This window comes from Acinonyx jubatus, chromosome B4 (assembly GCF_027475565.1).
Source record: "Acinonyx jubatus isolate Ajub_Pintada_27869175 chromosome B4, VMU_Ajub_asm_v1.0, whole genome shotgun sequence".
In the NCBI taxonomy this organism is placed as follows: Eukaryota; Metazoa; Chordata; class Mammalia; order Carnivora; family Felidae; genus Acinonyx; species Acinonyx jubatus.
This window is the reverse complement of record NC_069387.1, coordinates 98,809,591-98,823,042: the sequence shown is the minus strand read 5'-3', so window position 1 is coordinate 98,823,042 and position 13,452 is coordinate 98,809,591. Positions and strand designations below refer to the sequence as shown.

The following is a 13,452-nucleotide window of genomic DNA, read 5'->3' as shown; positions in this document are numbered from 1 at the left end:
TGGCTACAAGAGACAATGTCACCAGGCTCTCATTTGGGGCATATTATAGTTTGGGCACTTTAATCTTACCTTATTTAGTAGGCAACAGAAAAAAAGTCTGTAGGACAATGAAAGCTTACATCATTAAGGACTTCGTGTGTGCTGGGGGTAACCTGAAGGTAGACTATGATACTATCTCAAAATTTACCTGAATATAAGCTAAAACATGTCCCAGTACTCAACCCCCAGCCCTGATTCCTTTCAAAATTCCACAACAGTGGAATTGCTAACATATACGATTGCCAAAAGGAAGGGCTGGGATTAAGTTCCAGGTTAGCAACTAGTGAAAGAAGAAACATCGTGTCTTCTGCTCCTTTAATTATGGATAATGTCCACAAAAGAGTCACTCTGAGGAGTTAAAGTATAAAAGGGTAAGATGCCAATAACTCACTGTGGTAAGTGTAGACTTTAAACAGCATTCTGTCGACCAGAACTCTATTAGCTGTATCTATAAAACAGTAACTAGTATTTATAAGAATAATCCTAAAGCAGTTTAAGGTTTTTATATTGCTGCTGATTAACAAATTACTCCAAAATTTAGCCATTACAAATAGTAAACATTTAATAATTCATGCAGCTCCTGTAAGTTACAAATTCAGAAGTGCCTTAACTAGATGGTTTGTGGTCTTTCAAGAGTATACAGTGTGTTACCCAGCACTGCAGTTATCTGGTACTTCCCCAGGGTTAAAGGACCCTTTTCAGATGGCTGGTAAACTGAAAAACTGCTGGCAATTAGCAAAAGACCTCACTTGTACATAATTCTCTATGGACTGCTTGAATGTCATCACCACATGGCAGGTGGTTTCTCCCAAAGTGAGTTATCCAAGAGAACAAGGCAAAAGTGGCAATGGCTTTTATGACTTCGCCTCACAATTCAAATGCCATCACTTCCGTCATATCCTATAGATCACACAGAACAACCCCGGTACAATGTAGGAGGAAACTTCAGAAAGGCATGAATAGCAACAACCAATGACCACTGGGGACCATCTGCAGGCTGGCTATTATTGCAATCTTGAAATAAGCTTCCAAATGAAAGATAACACTCAATATAGTTTCAGACTGGTTTTATATAGCCCAATTCCTTAATAACTATTCTTAAATATGATATGTCTATTATTTTGACTTGCCATTAAATGCTCAGTCCTGTAATCTAGTAACTTTTATCTCAGAATTCATATTATTGATAGTAGTAACAATATTATTTTAAAATCAAATATTCTAGATTCTCAAAACCTGAGTAAGTTAGTTTCCATGGTCAGAGAATCAGAGAATCAGGAAGGATCTTAAGAGGTCACCTACTTTGTTGAAGCTGAATGACAGGTCCTTGGGAATCCAGTATACCATCCTTTCCACTTTTGTGTTTATTCAAAACAGTCCATAATAATAATAAAAAAAAAAACCTTAAGCATACTAATCCAATACATTCATTTTACAGATGAAGACATTCCCTTAATATATAAAGAAACTTACCTATTCAATGCAGCTGTTAATATTGGAACTCACAAAAGATAAAAAGCCAAGATGAAACATGACATCTTTAAACTTTAAACATGACATCTTCTCATCCATAAGACCTTAAATAACTTCACACACAAAAACTGTCCAGCAACTCTCTTTAGCAAAAGCTTGTTGCTTTAGGATTACATTAGGGTAACAGTAGTCTGTTGTCGTTGTGACTAAAAAGCACTGTATACCAAAGGTAGGAATTTTATGCTTGTTAAGTTGTTTAACGGACGTACTACTACTGGAGCTAATCCTGATTTCAAGTTTCAAGTACTGAATTTAAAAAACCCATGGATAATCTTGATGCTACATATAAAAAAAAAAAAAAAGAATAGGATAAACTTTTCTGGAAACTACAAGAATGGATAAAAAAAAAAATTGTATTATTTTCTCCCAGGCACCTGGTCAGTATTTTCAGTTTAAGACTATGGGGAAAAGCGAAGTTGGGGTTGGGGAGAAGAGGGAAAGAAACAGAGTGGCACAGCTCCTATGTGGGTAAGTGTTCTGTATGCGTCATATCAGACTTGGAAAGAAAAATAAATCTAATAAAAATAACTACAGCCTTCTGATACATTTCAGCCACAGCAGCAGCAACACCAATAATGATAGTGAATGTGCAATGAAGACTTACTACATGCCAGGAACACTCCTAAATATTAAATTAATAGAGGCTCTCGTTTAATCTTCACAAAAATCCTTCTAAACAACTATTTTACAAATGGGGAAACAGATTCAGATTAAGAAAATTACCAGTGACAACCTACATAGTAAGTGGCAGAGCTGAGATTCGAACTCAAGCAGTTGACTCCAGAAGCTACATCTTTAAGTGCTGTGTAGTGCTGCCTTAAAATGGGGCAATAAAATCAAGTAGCCATCATGTTTGGTTCCCTATAATAAGGTAACGTAAGAAGGTGTTCAATAACAATGCTTCTTTTGATTGAAAAAGGTGCTCATGGTCCGACTTTGCGGTCTCACTTGTATTTGCAACATTAGCATAAAAAAAGGTACCATTTCTTCCTCAGTGCTACCCCTACAAACCTACCAAAAGGTACCAAGTAAGGTTAGAGACTTCGATGTTCCCCAGTAGAAAAAACTGAAAGCTGGATAGGAGGCCCATGGTTCAACATATGAATGGACTACATAAAAATATATACAAATCAAGACTAAAGAAATACACGAGTCCGTTTCAAATCCTCCCGACTACACCTGAAGTGTTACAAATTACTTCTTGTCAAAACACGGATTTTCCCTTCTTTTCTCAAAAAAACTTTGGCCCTGTGCATTGGCAGTGTTTCCAGATCATGAAATCTCGAGGTCCCCATTCTGTCAAGTACTTATCCAAACAAGCACAACTAGCAATTGTCCCAACCGCTATGCTCTTATGAAAACGTTGCATAGTTTAACAAAAAGTATCATTGTACAAACGCTGTTTAATCTAATGACATGAACAAGCAGCTTTTGAATCCCTACAGGGACCAGGGTTATTTTCTCTGAACACTGTAAAATCATTTTAAGATAAGAGAATAGTAAACACGTATAATTTTTAAAGACTTGGAGTATTTTTGGGTTTTTTTGTGTGTGTTTTTTTTAACAAGACTGCTGAGTTACATAACCACCTTGAATGATGCATTAAATTCAGAATCTATGCTACTGCATTGCTTGTCCTGAGACTTCATCTGGGACAGAGAAGGATGATGACCTACGGAAATATCACCACCAGAGGCTCATATCAGATATTATTGTTGACAGTCAGACTTGGGAGGAAAAATGAAGTCTGGGCAGAAAGATACCTCTGGGGATTTTTTTCCTACCCGGAGGTCCACTTAACCTTACAGAAAATTACTTTTCCTTACAAAATGGGAGGGTGGGGGTTGGTGTTGGAAGAGGAGATCTTACACTGTTTTTTGTTTTAAAGTGGGAGAAGTTTATTACTTACTTGCATTGAAGTAAAAGGGTGGTACCTGCTAGGATTGTTCAGTTCTGGATACCAGGTTATGTGATTAGCCATTAAGCATCTACTACCCATATCCATAGAATATAGAGAGTAGTCACCTTCTCCTGAACGGAAAGAAATATTCAGCATCATTACCCATCTGTCAATGGCACAGGTAAAGATTTCCTTTATTCAGAACACTTGTCTGCTGCCTCTCAATGTGTGCAGTGTGTATCTTCTGGCATCCACCAGGCTGCAAAGGTACACCTATGTATATATGTCATACATGCATATACTGGAGAATTCAAAAATAGGAAGAAAAGATTATTGTGCCCATTTTTCCCCTGGACAAAACAAAACTAAGTAATATCTGTGAATAAGGAGACGATCCCAAGAGTAACGGTGATCCGGTGACAAGTAGGAATATATAACCTTGGTCTCTTGGCTTCTACTTCATGTGTAGCTCCCTGACTCCCAGCATTTCTAAGGTTCACAGACTCTCATTTGATTTGGTGATATTCTCACCCTAATGATCCCAGTTACACACAAAGTCAGACACATAGGCACATGTCTCCATAAACTCTTCTCTCTTACAAAAGTAACAGGAAACTCGTGTTTTCTGAGAATTTTCGAGCACTCCTCAAGTAAATAAGGAGCTAAGGAGCACTGTAAACCTAGGCCTGGGAATCAGTGTTCTGAGTGAAGTCAGAAAGTTTACATCAGACTATCCATAGGAGCCAACACACTTTTCCTATCAAGTCCCTGAATGATCACAAAGTGTGGATTTCTGTCCACACGTCGGCTTGCACCCAGGACAACCACTTCCTGTTGCCACGGGTAACAAGGATCAGTCCCTTGGAGCCCTCCAGACAACTTGAAAGAGGTCTTATCTTGTACCATTTTCAGAATTAACAAAATATATTCTCGGTAATTAGCAGTGCTCAGCAATACAGTCTATTAAAATATCAGATCAAAAACATCTGTTAATCCCTCTGCAGGAAAATGGGGGACTTGAAGTAAGTAAACGTGAGGGATTCTCCCCCTTTCATAAAACAGGTAACTCATTATTACCAACCTTTCATTAAATGACTCACATATAGATGCAACCACAAGGAGGAAAGATGGTTTGGGGATCAATGTATTCAAAATAAGTAAATAATTTATGATGTGTCCCTAATACACCATTTAACTTCAAAGCATGCAAGGATTAATCAGAACAGACTTCACGTTAAATCCTTCATGTACACATGCAAAAAGAGGAGCGGTCACATGAAAATATTAAATGTACAAGAGGGCATGGCATCTCTTAAACCAAAGGCAAGAAAAATGAACATTTCATTGAATCTATAATTAACTGTGCATTCAAGTGCCATGCAGTCCGCCAGGAACATCTTGTACATACGTCAAGAGAACCCACTCAACCAGGAAACACCAAACATCAGAAGTCAGGTGAAAACAACAACGTAGGACCATTAATTACTACTATCGCTGCTCACTAGAAGGAAGAAGAAAATGTTGGAAGAAAAAACATGCTTTTTTGGATTTCACTGGCAAGGGAATTTTAAGTCTTCTGTAAATATTCATCTGAACTGGATAAACATGACCTACGGTATGAAAAGTATTAGATGTAGAATTAAGAAGATGAAAATACATTTAAAACCTACAGCTTCTTAATTGGGTAAAAACAAAGCCAACAGTGTGGAGTGGCATGGCAGTAATGATCTTTTCTTGATTAGAATTATCGGTTATATTTCCCAATATATCAGTAGTTTCTCTTCTTCCTGATCCATTCTCTGCCCCAAGATCCAATGATAGTTGAATTTAAAAACAAATGTGCAGACAAAGGAAAGGAGGCAAGGGGACCTCACTAAAACAGAGACCTTTTTCTATATGAACTATATACCACTGAAACAGACCAGAGGAAAACCACTGATTAGCATTGTTTTCACCCATGAAATCTTTTGACCTCAGGAAAACTTGAGAGCGTAACAACTAGATCTTTCGGGAAACAAAAATCCACAAAATTTCTATTTCTGGTTAAAAGGAAGCTGTCCTGTCTTATCCCTTTGTTTCCACATGATACAGACATCTCATGTTTCAAGGAGAAATAAAACCATAGTGAGGAAGTACCTCAAACATAAACAAGGCAGAATGGGTTCCATACTAGAGCGGCTCCACTTTTAAATAAGTTTTAACTTAGACCTACCTAGTACAGCTCTACACATGCTAAGAACCAAAGCAAAAGTCGGGTTTTATTGTACTATCGTGTCCTCAGGACTAAAGTCTGAATCTAGTCTTTAGGTCTCATGTCTTTCACAGAGGAGTTGCTATGCCTTCTCTATTCCTTGGCATGGTCTGTCTGAACCCTCTACCCGCTTGACTCTGTTACACCTTCTACCAGAGGATGCCACTTCAGCCAGCTGGGACTTTAGGAAGCAAGGTTCTAAACCTTAATTATGATCCACTCATTCATGTAACTGGAAAGTGTAAAACTGAATGAGGGTTAAAGAGGAGATAATTAAGGCAACAGAAGTTGCATGTTCCTCATAAACTGGGGGAGGGGGAGGGGGGTATCTCTCAAGTGCCCTAAAATTAAAATTCAAAGAAGAGTACGTATAGATCAATAATTTGAGACTTTCTGTAGAAGATCGTATTTTTAAAAACGTAAGATTTCTTTACATCCATGGCTTAGGAGGATTTAAAAACATATTCAGCCCTTACAATACATGTCATACTTGGAGCACGGAAGCGAGCTGCAGAACTCTGATTCTGACATACAGCCCAGCTTAGAATACATTTCTGCAGAATCGAGGGAGATCAATAGACTCAGGAAACAAATATGTTGATGGATGAGGACAAGTCTGAAAACGACCTGGCTGAGGTGGCCACGCTGCAGGTTTCACGGCTCTTCCCATGTTGGCAGAAGGGAAGGGTTACCAACGATTCCCTTTCTTTTAAGAGGGAGACGAAAAAAGGAACCGAGGGGAGGAAAAAGAGGGAAGGGAGGGAACAGAATGGAGCTGATGATGAGAAAAGGAAGAAAGAAATGAGAACGGGGAAAGAGAAAGGGAGAAACCCGAAGAGGGGCGGGGGAGTAGGAAGGAAAGCTATGATGTTTGGACGCTCGCCAGCCACCCAGCCGAGCGCTCCATCGCCCCCAAGCCTGCCTCCCTCGCTCTCTCGTCTGGAGCCGTGGGGTTCCCCCGGTGCGCCGCCCTGGTGCAGACAGCCCTCCCCGCGACCCCAGCCCAGCGCAGGCCACGCCGAGATGCCCCAAGTAGCCCCCAGCAGCCCGCCCAGCCGAGCCCGCCACTCCCTGGACCGCGCTAGCCACCCCCGCCCCGACTGCTCCCGGCGCCCCCATCACTAGTCTAGGGAAAAGCCGAGAGATGGGAAAATCAAAAAGGGAAGGGAGACGACCAAAAAAAAAAAAATTTTTTTTCTTTTTAATAATGTGGTCATAGGTCCTGGGGGAGCACAGGGAAGAAGACCCGTGGCAGGCACCTGGGAAGGAACACGCTGTTGCAAATACCCCGGGCTGCGTCGGGCTGGGCGATTTTCCACAAAAGGAAGTTTGGAAGGAGCGCAGCGGTTTGCAATGGAAGAGAACGGGAGCCCAGCGTTACCTGACTGAGGTCAAGCCGGCGGGCCGCGGAAATCCTCAGGTTTGCGATACTGAGCCACTTGATCAGGTTACTATGGAAATCGTCTTGAGAAGGAAAAAAAAAAACCCGCAGCCCAGGCACATCCTCGTCACCCCGAAGGAAACTGCTGGGGCCGCCGAGCGTGGGCGCGGGACCGGGCGCGGCGCCTCTCCCGGCCCGGCTCGCTCTTTCTTCCCTCCTCGGCCGGGCCGCGCCTCCCCGCCCCGCGCCGCCGCCGCCGCCGCCGCCGAGCAGCCCGCGGGCCGAGCGAGCCCTCCGCGGCGCGCAGCCGGGAGCGAGAGCGCGAGCGAGCTCGAAGCCACCAGCCGGCCTGGGCGCCGAGTGGCGCTGTTTCCCGACCGCGCAGCTGGAATTTAAAGAGACAGACGCCTCTCGGGGTCTGGGGCCCGTGCCCTCAGAGGGGCACGCTGGGCGCCCACCGTCTCTGCCCGGGCGGGAGGGACAGAGCAGGCCGGGAGAGAAAAGTTTCGTGCGGGGACGGCGGCGGGAGTGCGTGAAGACCTGCCTCGGCCTCCTCTCCAGAATGCAGAACACAGGCTGCAAGGAGAGAGTAAGAGGGCTTTTTTTTCCCCCTCCCTTGGAGACTAAGGGGGAAATGATTTGTATGCTCAACAAGTCATGCACCTATTTTCAGCTGCGCTCGTTTTCGTCCTTGTGAACCGACTTTTTTTCATTGAAAGCACAGAGACAAATGCGGGTTCATTCCTTGTTTTATGTCAGACACCAAGCAGAGAGACACATGGGTTTGGAGCGAAGGTGGTGGCGGGAAGATACAGCTGTCAACTGTCTTGAAAAATCTTTCTCTCTCTCTCTCTCTCTCTCTCTCTCTCTCTCTCTCTCTCTCTTCCTCTCTCAACCAAGGAAGCCTCTCCTTTTCTCTTCCCTCTCAGCCCTGGAGAACAGGCTTGAATGTATATTCCAGCCTCTAGTTAAGTGTCCTCCGACAGATCACTCTCCAGTTGGCACCTTTTCTCTACAGCCATGAATGCAAGCTTGCTTCTGTTGCTGCGAATAAGCAAGAATCTAGCAGAAAGAAGCATCGAGTCTGGCCCTTTGCTATCCCTAGCTACACCAGCTTTCAGTGGCCACTTCTCTCACTGCCGTTGCAAATGCGGCTCACATTTGTGCTGTTCCCCACATATAGCCCAAAGAATGTGTTTATAAATGTACACATATTTATTTGGAGTATCAAATTATGATCCAATCAATTTATTTTGCTGTTCAAACAATCACCTTTCACTGCTTCATATACTAAACAGCCTTTTTTGGTACCAGTTCAACACAAATTTCCTGGGGGGGGGGGGGCAATAAGGAGGCTCTCCCTGTGGTGTCAATAAATGTGAATGACACTCTTTGGGGTTGATAGAAAGTATTCTCAGAAGGAATAAATCGAAGTCTAAATTACCAACATCCTGTGGGCAGGAGTCATATATTATTCCTACATCTTAGACCTTATATATTTTTATGAGCCCTACACAAACACGGAGGCTACATTCTAACTCAAGTGTCTTAAATTTCTTCTTTACCTCTCCAGACGATCTTACCCCCAGGACTCACACCTGCTCCATACATGCATCTTGTCTTTTACCTGACTTCCAGAGCAAGCCTTCAAAATATAGTAGTCCTATCTAAAATTATAAAATTCTTCTATACTTTGCCATTTCCTCAAGGAAAATGGCCATTTTTTTATTATGGAATAGAAGAGTGTTTCTCAAGTTTTTGCATACATCAGAATCACCTAGAGGCCTTATTAAAAGATTTCTAGGCCCCATACTCATGCTCAACTTTTCCCTTTCAATAAGGAATAGGGTGAGGCATAAGAATGCGTAAACCTAACAAGATCCTAGGTGATGTTGATGCTGTCAGTCTGGGACCCACACTTTGAGAACCACTGGCAGAGATCTTTGATGATCTGGCCCCTGCTTATTTCTTCTGCTTCATCCCTCACACCTGCCCCACAGTTCCCAAGCAAGGTGAACTTACTAACTTATGCTATGCTTTCCCAAATAGCACCTGCTCAGCCCCACCTTGCATAGGCTGTTCTCTGCCAGGAATGTTCTCCCCTCCACTCTCCCCCATGCCCCCAGTACAGCATCTGGGTAACTTGCTCAACCCCTAAAACTAAACAACTTCAGGGTGCCTCCCCAAACACTCCAGGGTCCCACATCTGAGTTTAGGTCTCACTCTTTGTGCTGCCTCTGTACCCACTTTTCACACCTTAAGTATAATACTTACATATTTATTTGTCTCCTTCCTCATTAGACTGGGTAAGCTAAGGGCAGGGACTGTAGCTTATTTATCCCTGTATCCCCAAGTGCCTAGCACATTGGTCAGAAAGTTGCAGCTCAATACATGGGGGCAGGGGAGAGAGGGAGAGATGACATTTTTCATCACTGATGATTCTAATGATGTTCAAAGACAAAAGAGTGACATAAGGGAAGTAGTAATAATATTAGGACAGAGGGGAAGAGAGAATTAATATTTATTGCATGTATCAGATACTAGGTTAAACGCTTTGCATGCTTGCTATAGACTGAATGTTTGTGTCCCTAGAGGGATGTTTGTTTTCCTTGAGTGCTGTGTCCTTTACATAGGACTATGCTAACATCATGAAATTCTGACAGTTGGAGGGTATCTTTAAGGGACGTGGTTCCTAATTTTAGCTGCATACTAGGACCACCTGGGGAGTTCTCAAAACTTTCAGTGCCCAGGTTGCATCTCAAAACAACTATATCAGAACCTCCAGGATTGGCATCTAGATGTCGGAATTTTTTTTTAAGTTTGTTTGTTTATTGAAAGAGAGAGAGAGAGAGAGAGAGAGAGAATCCCCAGCAGGCTTCGCACCAGCAGCCCAGAGCCCAACACGGAACTTGAACTCACAAAATGCAAGATCATGACCTGAGCTGAAACCAAGAGTCATTTAACCAGATGAGCTACCCAGGTGCCCCTATGTGTCAGGATTTTTTTAAAGATTTCCAGATGATTCTCATGGGCAACGAGTACCGAGAACCACTTATTTTGAGATGATGTGCAGTGGGACATAAAGCTGACTATTCATTAGATCACCTGAGAAATTTTAATGGCTACCACGCCCACACTCACTGCAGAGGTTCTTATTGAGGAAAACCTGTCTCAGAGCAATGGTTCTCAAAGCAGAGTCCCCACAACAGCAGCACCATCTGGGGACCTGTTAGAAACGCAGATTCTGACTCCCTCCCACCTCAGACCCACTGAATGAGAAATGTTTGTGGTGAGTTCCAGAACTCTGTATTTCAACAAGTCCTCCTAATTATTCTAATACACACTGAACTTTGGGACCCACTGCCTTATAATGCGGTATTAGTGGCATCATTCTCCTTTAGATTTAAGAATTCAGCATTACCTTTAGCAAACTTCTATTGAGCTCTTAAATATGGTGGTCCTGACCGTCACTTCTAGTTTCTAGTGATGAGGATGCTATGGTTCCAGGGATCACACTCTGAGAACCACTGTCCCATTATGAGTCAATCCCTATAATTATTAGGAATCTTGAAATTTGTTTCATTTTCTTGTTTTCAAAAGCGACTGCAGGGGTGGAAAACTTCCTTTCTTTCCTTCTGGCTTCTTAGGTGGGTCTAATAATCAAATCGACCCAAGACAGATTAACAAAAAAAACCAAATTTCGTATGTATGGGAGCCCCAAAGGTATAAGACCCCAAAGACAGGCACTAGCTAAGGAGAAGCGGTTAGGGATCTGGGGCTTCAAAGGGGAAGAAGACAATTCACAGGAAAATGAGAAGAGCAAATGTTTGGTAAACAAATGTTTGCCATGCCACACAGATAAATATTTCTAATGTAAAAAGTTATCTTTCATATACAGTCCTGGTACAAGCTCTCTATCTAAATTATTTTCAATTAAAAAAGAGAAGCAAAAAAAAAAAAAGTTTTCCTTGAGTCTGCTGGGTCTTAATTACCTTCAGCTCAAAATCCTCCACATGCCAAAGTGGCACATTTTGGGGGCATGTATTCTGCTCTCCCTGAGAACTTATCCCAGAATGAAACCAATGTGTTGGGGCCGCACCAAGCTTATTAAAAGAAATTTCTTGTACCTAATTCCCCAAAGTATAAAGTTATGGGATGATTTTGTATGCAACATGTTTTGTTTTGTTTTGTTTTGTTTTGTTTTGTTTTGTTTTTACCTACTCTTACATACTGGGTAAAAAAAAAAAATCAGTATTCAGAACTAAAAGGTACAGGCACCACAGTTATAGATACGGCTGTGAAGAATTCAGTGATTGTACTAAATTGCACAAAAACTTTAGGGAAAAAAAAAAACATGATCCCTTCCCTCCTCTAACCAAACCACCAGATCTAGAGCATAAAAGCCGATGAAGAGTTTGCCCTCTCTGGCTACACCAATCAGCCCATTTACCTTCCCCAAAGAGGCTACTCTTCCTGTAGTAGCTTTAAGAAGAAAGAAAACCCTGGTCATTCTCAAAAAGTAAATACTGTTTCTTCTTGGTGCCTTGGTGTGAATGTAGCTATGTAAATCCTGTCCATCCTAACCTACAAATGTTAAAAGCACCCCCGTTCCCACAGCCTGGGCTTCCTTCCAGGGAAAAGCATAGAAGCACAGATCACTGAAAGCAAGCACTGTGTCACTAATCTTTGCTTCTAGTCAGGCAGCCAAAGAAAACCCCCAACCAGAGACTCAAAAGAAGACACCCCGGACCATGAAATCTCCTTTCATCCTTTTAGCTGCTTGAATTGATTTCAGGCTACTAACCTGGATCCTTTAGGAGAGACTCTTTTGGGGATAAGCTCTTTTTTTAGAGTAGGAGACCCTGCCTCTCTACTTGGCAATTGCTTTTGAAAAGTTCTGAAATAGACTGTTAAACTGCATTTTCTTTCTGAGACTTCTTTAGGATCAGTGGCATTTCTGTGTTTAACCGATGAGAGCTCCTGGGAGAGGGTCGAAAGAGCTGCCAGCCACAACATCAGGTGCCGAGTTGCTGACAAGAGAAAAGGCTTTCTAAGGGTGATCTACCAGCCTGTATTTGCCTGTGCTTTTTCAAATAGCCACAATGTTAATTACTACATCAGCTACTGAACTGCTTACTCTGGAAAGCTCTTAAAGTTTGAATGAAGTCTCCTCCTACCCAGGCTGAAGGAAATAATAGTCACCGCCAAACTGCAAAATGTCACATAGATTTCTTTTTATAGGCATATACACTTAAATAAGCAAGGCAGTTCCAAGAAATGTAATTAAGTTGCTTAGGTGAATGGAGAACAGCAGTAAGTAGCCTTTAAAAATATCAATTGTGATGAGGAAATGTAGAAGGAAAAAAAAGTAGATAAAGATAATGACAAGAAAAGGCATGTAGGAATATTGGGGAAAGAGATTGCTGTGCATGACAAGGTGGGCTTCATTTGGACAGTGTCATTTATAGACACCTGGGGTTGTTTCATTTTTGAGTTGATCTCCTTGGAAAAGGTAATAAAAAGCTAAATTTTCAAATCAGACGACTCTTAAAAATAGAATTTGAAAGTAGCAGTGAGGTAACATAAGAAAGTGTTCCTGTTCTTAAGAGAAGTCAGTTGAACTTACACGGACATGGCCACAACAACAAATATTTAATAATAAGAAGGTTTGTTTCTTATTTGTACATGAAAATAAGAAAGCGTCTCACCATATAGATAGATAGATAGATAGATATAGATAGATATAGATATAGATATAGATATAGATATAGATATAGATATAGATATAGATATAGATATAGATATAGATATAGATATATAGATTGGATATAGATATAATCAGGAGAGAAAATGCAAATGTGACAAACGTTAATGAAAGGTAACATAGGGGAATAGATGTGAGTTGTAATAGACGTCACATTTCCGTGGGTTTAAAATTTTTTCAAACTAAAAAGCTTATTTGAAAAAGAAGTGATTAACAAAAGTGCTGCAAAATACATTAGCCAAAGTCACAATAGAAAAAGAGCTCAAAATGAAGGTCCTGGAAATAGGTTTCGGTCTGTTCTGAAGAACCATTAACAGGAGATTGGCGACATGTCCCCCTCTTGTGTAACAATTATTGTCATTAAAGATGTGGCACACATGTCTAGCCCATCATATCTTCCAAGTATTGCAGCATATTTCTCTGCACCATGGTGACCTTTTTAATATTCCGCAAATTGATTTCCAGGCCATTCCCACTCCCCCTTGTTTATAGCCTTGGTTGCCCAGAAGAAAATGAGCAAGACTGGCCAGCTGTGAGTCCTGCATTTCTGTGCTCATCAGTGCTCAGAATCACATTTCTCTTTC

General features: G+C 41.6%; 1 protein-coding gene across 1 annotated transcript in view; it reads right to left on the bottom strand.

Moving 5' to 3' along the window:
• LOC128311028 (translation initiation factor IF-2-like) overlaps positions 1 to 9,222 on the bottom strand; it is a 246,909-nt gene extending 237,687 nt beyond the window's left edge. The window contains exons 1-2 of the mRNA XM_053199632.1: positions 9,157 to 9,222; positions 7,105 to 7,767 (exon numbers count right to left, since the gene is read on the bottom strand). Coding sequence (XP_053055607.1) covers positions 7,105 to 7,767; positions 9,157 to 9,222 — 729 coding nt within the window. The remainder of the gene's footprint in view (positions 1 to 7,104; positions 7,768 to 9,156) is intronic.
• Between the last annotated feature and the right edge of the window lie 4,230 nt (positions 9,223 to 13,452).